Genomic DNA, 12,049 nt, shown 5'->3' on the forward strand with positions numbered 1-12,049 from the left:
TCCACAACTTTCCCAGTCTTTTGTTGCCGCTGTCCCAACTTCCAATAAAGTTTATCAGTTTGAACACGAAATATCTTGTCTTAATATTGTATTCAATTGAATATAGGTGAAAAGGATTTGCAAAGCATTACACTCTGATTTTATTTACGTTTCACACAGTGCCCCAACTTTTTTGGAATCAGGATTGCACAGACAGATAATCAAAGGATCAGGAAACAATAAAACAAAAGAGGGTCCCAACCAGAATGAGCAAAAATGAAATCAAGGCTTGGTAATTGGGTGAACTTGAACATGTGAATTGGGAGCTGGAGTCCATAGTAGCGAAAGCTTGTAGTTGGAGGTGCATTCTGGGAAATGGAGCCAGATGCCAAATTTGGCATTGGCATGACATTGTCAGAGCTGTTGTTATAGGACATTAATCAAGACTCGGTAATTTAACATCACTGTCATGTAAAATCAATTTTGAAAATGTGTAGAATAATTTTTCTTACATTTCAGTTCCACAAAAATACACTGTGAACACACTGAAGCTTGTACATGTTTCAAACCTTTTGGTTTTTCAAAGTTTGTACTTGCATATTATAACATCTTTTTGCTATCATATTTTATGACTCAATTCCCCAGTTTTTCACACAATTCCACCTTAAAAAATAAATTTTATTTAGATGAGGCTGAATTTAATGCTGAAGAAGCCAGTGTGGAATTATGTAATCCTTCCACAGTGTACGGCTGAGTGCAATCATTTGCATCCTCCAATGATTTCTGGGAAAGGACAGAAGGCAACAATTCAAAACATAAGTAAAATTCACAGAAAAATAGTGCAAAAACCCAAAAGAAATACATTCAACATGGCCTTCTTGGTATTTAGACCCGACCTGAAGAAAGCAGAACAAATATTGTAAGAAAAATCAATAGCCAAGAAGTTTGGCAGTGTTAGAACTGAGATGTCAGAAAGAATTACAACTGAGTCCAAAGGGTCCAAAAACAGATCCAAGAATATGAAAGAGGTTAAAGCACAAAAGGAGATGCAGATTTCTTAAAACATAACTGATTTTTTTTACTATTGATATTTTTTAACATATATAACTTGACTATTTTGTTACCTGTAATCAGGGCTGTAGTCGAGGCTAAATGCATGTAAATGGTATTTACACACCTCCTACACTTCTGAAATAGCTTTTACACTCCTCTGAATCAGTGCTTTTCAATCACTGGGCCGCGGCCCATTAGTGGGCCGTGAGGTGCCATCTAGTGGACCGTGAATTTTTTTTCCAAGTTGAAGCTAATTTTTACTCGTAGTAGGGAATAATTGCTGGGTTGCATCCAACGTCACATCCGGCTCATTAAGCTACGGTCACAATACAGCTCGCGATGCTTTGCGATGGGTAATTGATGAAAATGAGGCATTTTGGTAGCGATGCATGGCAATGTACACATGAGCTAAAAGTTGTGGTCACACAAAAGGCGAACACTTGACTGTCACGCCTTCGTGTGCTTGAGTTTGGCGCAACTCGAGCGGCCACGCGCTTTCACAAAGATTGTTGTGTGTGCTCTTGAGACCCGGTTGTTATGGGAAACACCTGATACTGATTTGAGCGCAATCAGCATGCGCAGATGCGGAAGCTGTTTTCACAGAGGCTTTGCGAAGTATTATCAGTATCACTGTCACGTTTGTTTCTAGCCATGTTTATAATGCTGTTTAAATACCCTGCTTTATGATTCTGCTTTCTGTTTTGCTTTCGTTTTTGTAAATATCACGCCTGCTAATAAACAGTCTTCCTGCACGTTGATTCATCTACTGCCATCTATCTTGTAGTGTCCTGATCCCCAGATCTTTAACCCAGCCACATATAAAAAGTTGTACTCCTCTATGCTCTTCCAGGTTTTCATCTGTGTGTCCGTGTAGAACGATGTCTGCAGCAGCAGGTAGTTTGAGATGTCGGGGAACTCAATGGATGGATAATTTTCCAACTCATAGTAAAAATACTTCTTTGTTAGCATGTAATGATCTATCCCATTGAGTGGTTTCTATATCCACTTCTTTTGAGTGTACTTCTTGGTTTTAATAACTTGCTTGTTTTCTGCACATAAACAGGGCAATAAGTTCTTGTATTAATCGACCAGACTCCACTTTTGGGTCATTAATCCCTTTTGACTGAGAACGCCCTGCATGCATGGTTTTATGTTGGCTTCTGGCACATCCATACAGTTTTAAATACAATACCTACCATTAAAACAGTTTGTTTTTATTGCATTTATTTAATTCCTGGGCTCCCATCTGTAACAGGGAGTGATGTTGCATCCCATTAATACACTTTACAATAGATTATTAGATTCTAATAGAATAGATGAGACAAAATAATTGGTGATCTTTTTTAATGGGCCCCGACTCATTACAAGTATGAATAGGTGGGCCTTAAAGTAGAAAAGATTGAGAACCCCTGCTCTAAATAATGGTTGCACACCTCTCAATAGAGTTTATGCAATTTTAATACTAACGAGAGTTTCCTACTGTTTTACCAGTGCAAGCCATAGTATATTTAAAATATCGGCATTTACGGTATCTAGACTGTGTGACTAAACACATCTCTTGCTAGAGGGTATGCACGTGACATCACTGGATGCGGAAGCAACTCCGGTGACACACTGCTGAGTGGCAGAATGATTCACTTACTGAGTTACAGCATTAGCATTCAGCTCAAACACCATCAAAAACACACATTTAAAATGGGAAAGAGCTGTTGTGCGATTGACTGTACAAATTGACTGAACAAACAGACTGTACAACAAGAAAGGTTGACTAGCATTACATGTCTCGATTCCTGTCACCGACAAATGGACATATGCCAATTTCTGAAATGTGATGAAAACAAGCCTCCTCCTGCCAATGCCAGCAAAAGATCTCAACCACAAAGAGAGTGCAAAAAACGTATTTAACAAGTTTAAGGTTACTTAGCTCTGTTCAAGGCAAAACATTATCAAACACAATCAGCTAGCAAGCTGCAATTAATAGTCAGCAATATCAGTCATTTCACAAAGGGCACGTATCTGTGCTGGATAAAGAAAGAGTAAAAGTAGATACAAATCTTTATTTTACTCTGAAACCAGTCCATTTTGCAGTGCACGTTGAAGAGTGCTGCAGAGGACGGTTGGACGAATGACTTTTTTAAAACTTGTTAGATAGCTCAGATAATGAAACAACTGACCCAATTAAACTGACCCAGCCGCTGGGTAGATTATGATCACATCTGGTTTAGGAGGAGAGGTGCACTGTCTTCAACCACAAACCCAGCAGCTGGGTTTCAGAAAACAGCCCAGAATGAGTTAGAATACACCCCTACCCTCTCAAAAAAAAAAAGTCAAAAAGCCTCAACCCACCATTTGGTTTTAAAAAACAACCTAGTATTTTTTTAGTGTCATATTGAACTTTCAGTTGTTTTTTTTCTCTCATTGAAATGCACTGTAGAGCGTTCAGTTCTTCAAGTGGTGGCAGTTTGTAAATTGCTGCTGCTCCCTTTTTCCTGTTTTTAGACTCTCTCTATCTATCTATCTATCTATCTATCTATATCTATATGTATATATCTCATCTCATTATCCGTAGCCGCTTTATCCTGTTCTACAGGGTCGCAGGCAAGTTGGAGCCTATCCCAGCTGACTATGGGCGAAAAGCAGGGTACACCCTGGACAAGTCGCCAGGTCATCACAGGGCTGACACATAGACACAGACAACCATTCACACCTACGGTCAATTTAGAGTCACCAGTTAACTTAACCTGCATGTCTTTGGGCGAAACCAGAGCACCCGGAGGAAACCCACGCGGACACGGGGAGAACATCCAAACTCCGCACAGAAAGGCCCTCGCCGGCCACGGGACTCGAACCCGGACCTTCTTGCTGTGAGGCGACAGCGCTAACCACTACACCATCGTGCCACCCCTATATGTATATATAAAACATCAAAATGTTCAGCAGCTTCTACTGTCCCTCACATTTAAATATCTAAGCAATGTAACTTATAGTCTTTATCCTTTCATAGTTTCATTCTCTCTTTTTGGTGATTAATACATTTCATAGACGTCAACTACAACTCCAAATCAGAAAGTTGGGACGGTATGGAAAATGGAACGTAAAAAAGAAAGCAGTGATTTCTAAATTTATTTAGACTTGTATTTTGTTGCAGACAGTATGAACCCAAGATATTTCATGTTTTGTCTGGTCAACTTCATTTCATTTGTTAATATTTATTTGCTACTATGCATCCATTCCTGCCTTTCAGGCTTGTAATACATTCCAACTAAAAGCTGGGATGGAGGCAAATTAGGGCAAGTAATGAGGTAAAACAATTAAATAATGATGTAATTTGAAACAGGTGATGTCAACAGGTGATTGTAATCATAATTTGGTACAAAAGCAGTATCCAGGAAAGACCTAGTCTTTGAGGAGCAAAGATGGACAGAGGATCTCCAGTTTGTCAACAAATGTGTGACAAAATTATTGAAATGTTTAAAATCAATGTTCCTCAAAGAAAGACACAAAGGGATTTTTTTTTATATTTCACCCTCTATGGTGCATTATATCATTAAGTTATTGGAGGAATTTCGGAAAGTAAAGGGCAAGGGCACAAGCCTAAGCTGAACATGGCTTAGACGGCAGTCTAATTCCTCAGATGACACTGCATCAAGAACCGTGATTCATCTATAGCTGAGAAAACCAAATCAAATCAAATCAAGTTTATTTGTATAGTGCTTTTAACAATAAACATTGTCGCAAAGCAGCTTTACAGAATTTGAACGACTTAAAACATGAGCTAATTTTATCCCTAATCTATCCCCAGTGAGCAAGCCTGTGGCGACGGTGGCAAGGAAAAACTCCCTCAGACGACATGAGGAAGAAACCTCGAGAGGAACCAGACTCAAAAGGGAACCCATCCTCATTTGGGCAACAACAGACAGCCTGACTATAATATTAACAGTTTTAACAGGTATAACCCTCAACTGTCCTCATGGGGCCGTCCTTCACAGGAGCGGTGCGATAAAACTCCGACCAGACACAGGGCCCCAGGATGGATCAAGCAGGTCCGAGGGGCAGAAGAGGCCAGCATCTCAATCCCAGGATCAACATGTAACTCAGAGGGACAGATTAGGGGGGGGGGCTTGGGATTACTTTGTCAAGCACAATACAGAGTTATACCCAGAAATGCTAGTTAAAAGTTTACTGTGCAAAAAGGAAGCCTTATGATAACGGTGTCCAGAAGTGCTGTTGACTCGGAGGTCAGAGGCATCTGGGATGGACCATCACACAGTGGAAAGGTGTATTTTGGTCAGATGAATCAATATTCCAGGTGTTTTTTGGAAGAAATGTATGCTGTGTGTCTGGACAAAAGACAAAAAGGATCATCCAGACTGTTACCAGCAACAAGTCCAAAAGCCAGGGTCTATCATGGTATGGGGTTGTGCCAGTGCCCTTGGGAAAGGTAACTTACACTTCTGTGATGGCAGCATTAATGCAGAAAAGTACATGGAGATTTTGGAGCAACATACGGTATGCTGCCTTCAAAACGACATCTTTTCCAGGGAGATTTCAACAAGACAATGTACGTAGAACCACATTTTGCACACATTACAAATGCATAGCTGCAGAAGGAGAGGGTGCCTGTGCCCTCTGTCCCCAATAGAGAATGTGTGGAGAATTTTGAAATGAAAAATATAACAATCACAACCTCGTACTTTTGCACACCTTAAGACCTGTTTGCAGGAAGAATGGGACAAAATAACACCTGAAACACTTCATCACTTGGTGTCTTCAGTCCCTAAATATATGTTAAGTGTTGTGAGAAGGAATGGCAACATTATAAAGTGGCAAATGCTTTACTGTCTCAACTTTTTTGAAAATGTGTTGCAAGAATCAAAATTGTATTTTGAAACAGCAATAAAATCCATGAGGTAAACCATCAAATAATGTGCTGCTGTATTGTTTTGAGTGCAGTACAGGTCAAAGACTATTTACAAATCATTGTTTTCAGTTTTAATATCATTTTCAGCATACTGTCCCAACTTTTTCTGATTTGTGGTTGAATGTTTATTCCTTCCATAGTTTTGTTTCACAAAGAATTCCAGCTTCACCTTTTAAATATATGCAGGAATTACATGGTCAGGCCACAGGGGAAACCCACTGATGCCCAGCAACACCCTAGGAACCACCTAATGGTAGCCTATACCAACCTCTATTGTTATAGAAGAGCTGTATTGCTCGGGACCCAAGCATTGGGTGATAATCTCCATGGAGCAGCTATCCCACTTCACATTTTCTCTAGGAAATGTACATATAAAGAAATAAATAAACAAATATTCTGAATATTATTTTTGGCTCAGTCTTTGGCTGAAGCCTATACAGTAGAGGCACCTGTTTGTATGTGGTTCACATGTTTAAGAATGTAATTGGTGTGCCAGCTTCAGGTAGTGATTCCACAGTCATGGTGTGGTGCCACTGCATACTGACTATGTAAGTGCCATGTTACATAACCTCAGTTTGCAATGTGGTCCTCTGTGGCTAAGGGGTATAGTGTACTTTCCAGGAAAGGAATGGCTTTTGCAACATTGGTTTGAATCCTGGTGTCAACGTAAAAGGCTGAGCTCAGATATGCCCAGGTCTCTCGTTATTACTGGTATGTTGTGGTCCATCTTATGTTGATCACAGAATTCATAGTTTACCCACCTCTCTCTCTCTCTTTTTAAACGACACCATTGCTTGTAATAGCAAAGGAACATCTGTGAAACCCAACACTTTATCTTGCTCTGAGGGCATGCAAACTTTTGCACTCAACTATATACAGTTGTGGTCAGAAGTTTACATACAGTGACATGAATGTCATCTTGGATATGAATGTGATGGCAATATTTGGGCTTTCAGTAATTTCTTTGAACTGTTCTTTTTCTGTGGCAGAATGATTGTACAGCATACAGCTTTAAAACAAACACTAGAATTTGGTGCACAAGTTTTAATTTTCTTTGGGTTTTCTGAAATCAACACAGGATCAAAATTATACATACAGGGTCAAAAATTTACATATGCTCACTTAGATGATTAATTCAGAGGTGCTGAAACTTCCAAAAGGTCTCTTATCTTGCCAAGGCCGAGGTCTCTTAACTTCCTGTTCGTGATCATGATTGACTACAGCTGGTAGCTTCTCTGTGCCTTCATAAAAAGCACTCATTGGATTGACCAACACACAGTAAAATGGGAAAGTCCAAAGAGCTCAGTGCAGATCTGAGAAAGAGGATCACAGATATACACAACTCCGCAATGTCTCTTGGAGCCATTTCTAAACAACTGCAAATTCCAAGATCAGTTCAAACAACTATATCCATGTTATTGTGAGGTGTAGTCACTTTGCCAAGTCACTTTGCTTCAAGAAAACCCAAACTGTCACCCTCAGCTGAAAGGAAATTGGTTTGGATGGTCAGGAACAACCTGGGAACCACCATGGCACAGCCCTGCCATGAACTGGAAGCTGATAGATCACTGTCTACAGTTCAGATCACCATGGACTAAGAGGCTGCTATCCAAGAAATAACCCCCTGCTCCAAAATTGACACCTTCAAGCTTAACTAAAGTTTGAAGCTGACCACACGGACAAAGAAAAAGCCTTCTGGAGGAAAGCTGTATGGTCACGAGACAAAGATTGGAGTTGTTTGGCCACAATGACCACCATGTACAGAGGGGCACTGTACCAGCTGGTGGTGGTGGTGGTGGTAGGATCATCATGTTCTGGGGCTGTTTTGTGCTGCCAGTGGAACTGGTTCATTGCACAAAGTGGATGGAATAATGAAGAAGGAGGACTACCTCAGAATTCTTCAGCATAAACCATCAGAAACTTGAACACAACTTGGGAATTTCAACAGGACAATGAACCCAAACACGCATCAGAGCTAGTTGTGGAGGATAAAGCAGGCTAACATTAAGCTTAAAACAAGTCCTGACTTTAACCCTATTGAAAATATATGGACCGTGCTTATAAGTCAAGTCCATGCCAAGAAAAAAAAAATTATTGAACCCTACCAATTCTACCATGAAGAGTCGTGAAATATCCAACCAGAATTCTGCCAGAAGCTTGTTCATGGTAAACAAAAATGTTTGGTCAAGATGAATCTTGCAAAGAGACATTTTACCCAAATATTAGGTGTGCTGTATGCATATTTTTGACCCTGTATGTATAATTTTGACCCTGTGTTGATTTCAGAAAACCCAAAGAAAATTAAAACTTGTGCACCAAATTCTTGTGTGTGGGTGGGTTTTTTAATTAAAGCTGTATGCTGTACAATCATTCAGCCACAGAAAAAGAACAGTTCAAAGAAATTACTGAAAGCCCAAATATTGCCATGACATTCATATCCAAGATGACATTCATGTCACTGTATGTAAACTTCTGACCACAACTGTATGTACCCATATTCTTGTAATGTTTCCAGGAATCCGTCTTGCAATGCGGTGTACTTACTATCTCCACTGAAATGAAGAAACAGCTGGATTAGCATCGGCCAAGCAAGTTAGCTGGACATTCTCTCGATTTATATACCAGTTTCCATCAAAGCCCTCAATGCTCACCTCTGGCTCGTCTGTGCATAAACAAAACAAAACAGATACATTATCAGAGCCCTTATCTCATTTTAAAAAAGATATGCTATAAAACTCGACAAATATATGTTTGTTCTTCAAGAAAATGCAGAATGTCTGCTTACACTGTACATTGAGAATAACGTCGTCTGTTTGCTGATCATTATTGTAGGTGGAGATACAGGTAAGTCGCTGCTCATTTGCTTCTCGACTGGGTGTCATGATGTAGTCACTGCGCACTGTTATTGTCCCATCAGTGTTCTTAATCTCCTCGGTGTTTGCTTCACCATTTAACTCAGTGTCCCACGTGATCACAGCAGGGGGCTTCCCGTTGGCTGAGACACATGTTGCTACGGTCATTTTCATATCTTTTGATCCTGCTACTATGGTGGGTGTGGAAAGACTCATCTGGACCATTGGTCGAGCTGCAGGATAGAAATAATGCAACGTTCATTAATTTCACCTGGATACTGCAGAACTGCTGCTGTAATTATAAACATTAGTCCTGTGTTCATTCCAGGACTCTTATTCACAATCTGCTCATAACGAACATACTTTCAACACACTTAGTACTGTTTGACTTTACTCTTCAACACCTGGATACAATAATGATTTATGATCCCACTTTCCGGTGTTACGGAGGAAAAACACTCCTTTTAGTGCCTGGGTCCTCTCCAGGTGTCTTTCTCATGTTACCTCAAAGTTTTTTCTTCAATCTGTTGCCTCTGCATTGCTCATTAGAGATCGAAATTTACACCTGGATTTCTATAAATCTGCTCTGTGACTATGTATATTTTTAAAAGTGCTTTATAAATAAAAAAGTAATTGAATTGAAGAGTTAAGTAAAGCAAGTAGATGACTTTTTTTCTAAACTTGATTGCTGCAAAGCTTCCAGGGAGGGGGAAAAAAACTGTTTCTACTGGAATCTTGGCTCTGTAATCCCAATAAGAAAAATGGAGCCAAGAAACTGTATGCTGTTCCAAATTTGAACACCACATCATGAACTCGGGTCACCAGCTAAGACATGTATCCTTGGCTGAACTAAACTGTTGGAGCTTTACCAAGAAAATGGCAATGTGTGTAGCTTGCAATTCTTCAGATTAACTCTGATTAAATTCCTGTATAGAGGTTGGCATAAACAATGAATGAGTAACCATTATAACACTTAAGTCCATCTTACCCACCCAAAATAATACTAATTATTATACATACAGGACACTTTTTCCATGGAATAAAAACATGTTCTATTCCCTTCTAGCGGGTTTCATTCATTTGGTTCAATAGCATGCAATATTGTTAGCATATTGCTTATCCTACGTGTATTACGCCACTCTATTCAATGGAGAATGAGCATACAATATTGTTACGATATTGCACTTTGTCAAGACGACGCGACATCACATGTCAGAAACGTAAAAGTTCTGCACTAGCACGTGACTGACAATTTGTAAACAAACATGGCCGCCAGATTTGCTTTATTAAAGCCAGAAGATTTTGTGAGAATTTTGGCTGCCAGGTAGCTCCGTTGTGTGTAGTTGTTGATGTTGATTTTAAAAGAAACTAAGTAAATTACACAGGAAAATGAACACTTAAGTATGAGTGAAAAATACTGTGGTGAGTGTGCATGGAAGAAGAGCCTGGAGACAGAAATCTTAGTTTTTCGGTTGTTAGCCTGTGCTGCTAGCTCTCGATAGCACTGGCTTGACTGTGCTAGCACTGGCCTTTGCTAACACTGCTGATGAATGCTACATCAGCTGGAAGGTAACTGGACCTCTGTACTAACAGCACCAAGTCGCAGATAAGCTAGCACTGGCCTTCACTAACCCTACTGATGAACGCTACACCAGTTGAAAGGTGGTTGGACTGCCGCGCTAACAGCACTGAGTCATGGGTAAGCTAGCGTTGGCTTTTGAGAATGCTGATAAGAAGAGAGTGTGTATGTATAATAATAATAATGTTGGCTGACTTTTTTCATGGTCTATCAGATATATTCCATTCAGCTAGCATGATATTGAACTCGTCTTCGACTCGTTCAATATCATGCTAGCTGTATGGAATATATCTGACAGACCACTCAACGCCAACCAATATTATTTAAATATATAATGGCAATAATCATGAAAATTATGTTTTCTCTTCATGACTGATTCAATTCTGAAGTAAACTGTACCTTATATACTTAAACATACCGTAAACAGTGAGATTGACCATGCTCTCCCTGTTACCCGCAGGAAATGTGGTGTACTCGCAGATGTATGTGGCCTCATCAGACAGTTTAAGGTTATTGAAGATGATAGTCGTGTCCTCCAGGGAAGGTGTTCTTTGGCGAACCGCTGGGTTCTTGAACCTCACCCGGTCTTTATAATCTGGCAGCATAGACACACCCAGAGCTGGATTGGCAATGGCCACATTCTGCTTGGTGCCATTGACAGACTTCTGCCAGGTGACCTGGGAAATTTTCACCGGTGGTTTACTGTTGGCAAAATGACAACGCAGCTCCACCTGAGTGCCCACATAGCCTGATCGGTCGCTGTCCGTGTGAACAGTCTGACCACTGGTGCCTGAGAGACAAAATAAAGACAAAAGAAGATTTGCTACATTCCTACATTCCAACATATCCAAGATACACTTATTTTCACATTTTTTTAATGTATTTATTATTAATCTCACAAATTTCATGGTCAAACATTTAAAGTCATTCATACTAACATAGTTTTGTCCCTCGGATAGCCATTATATTTTTTTTATATACAGGACATGGATTTCCTAAGAAATCCATTCACCTGAGAACGTGTCTAAAAATAGTAAGGTTTAAAGGTTTAAGTGCTCTGGTTGAAGGAAGACATTGAAAGTAAGTGCAGAAAGAAAGTGCTGCAGTTCAGCATTGGCTCAGTGGTTTTACATATGCGATTGCATTTGTGTGTGTCCTAAAGCCAATGCTGGATAAGTAAAGGATTGAAACATGATGGCCAACCCACCATGCAACTAAAAAACAAGGCTGTATTGTATTGCAGGAAAGTATCTTATGTAACCATAGCATTAGATTGCTCTTTCTTTCTTTCTTTCTTTCTTTCTTTCTTTCTTTCTTTCTTTCTTTCTTTCTTAATTACAACTTTTGGAGTTGGAAATGTTGACTCAGTATGCCATGCACAATTTCTCTGCCTTAAGGGTTGATAAACTGAAAGAAAGCCTTTTTATTTCAACTCAGCAGTTCTGTTTTTATGACTTGCAGTGTTTGAAGAGTGGAGGTCATCTGTCAAAAATGATTCTCGTCTTGTTTTTTTCATGAACACACACAAGAAATAAAGCCAACACCATAATTTCCCAATGATTATGTAAGCCAGGCGGTTGATGAATGGTGGTAAGGCAGATCACTCCTGACATACACAATAACCAAGATGGAGAACATTACACAACTTCCAGCAACTTAATGATC

The 12,049-nt window shown here is 39.7% G+C and overlaps 1 protein-coding gene across 4 annotated transcripts in view; it reads right to left on the bottom strand.

Moving 5' to 3' along the window:
* nectin1a (nectin cell adhesion molecule 1a) overlaps positions 1-12,049 on the bottom strand; it is a 99,008-nt gene that overhangs the window by 31,537 nt on the left and 55,422 nt on the right. For all 4 annotated transcript variants that reach the window (XM_060936103.1, XM_060936101.1, XM_060936102.1 and 1 more), the window contains exons 2-4: positions 10,803-11,174; positions 8,739-9,038; positions 8,498-8,615 (exon numbers count right to left, since the gene is read on the bottom strand). In XM_060936103.1, coding sequence (XP_060792086.1) covers positions 8,498-8,615; positions 8,739-9,038; positions 10,803-11,174 — 790 coding nt within the window. The remainder of the gene's footprint in view (positions 1-8,497; positions 8,616-8,738; positions 9,039-10,802; positions 11,175-12,049) is intronic.

The sequence above is a fragment of the Neoarius graeffei genome, chromosome 12, assembly GCF_027579695.1.
Source record: "Neoarius graeffei isolate fNeoGra1 chromosome 12, fNeoGra1.pri, whole genome shotgun sequence".
Classification (NCBI taxonomy): Eukaryota; Metazoa; Chordata; class Actinopteri; order Siluriformes; family Ariidae; genus Neoarius; species Neoarius graeffei.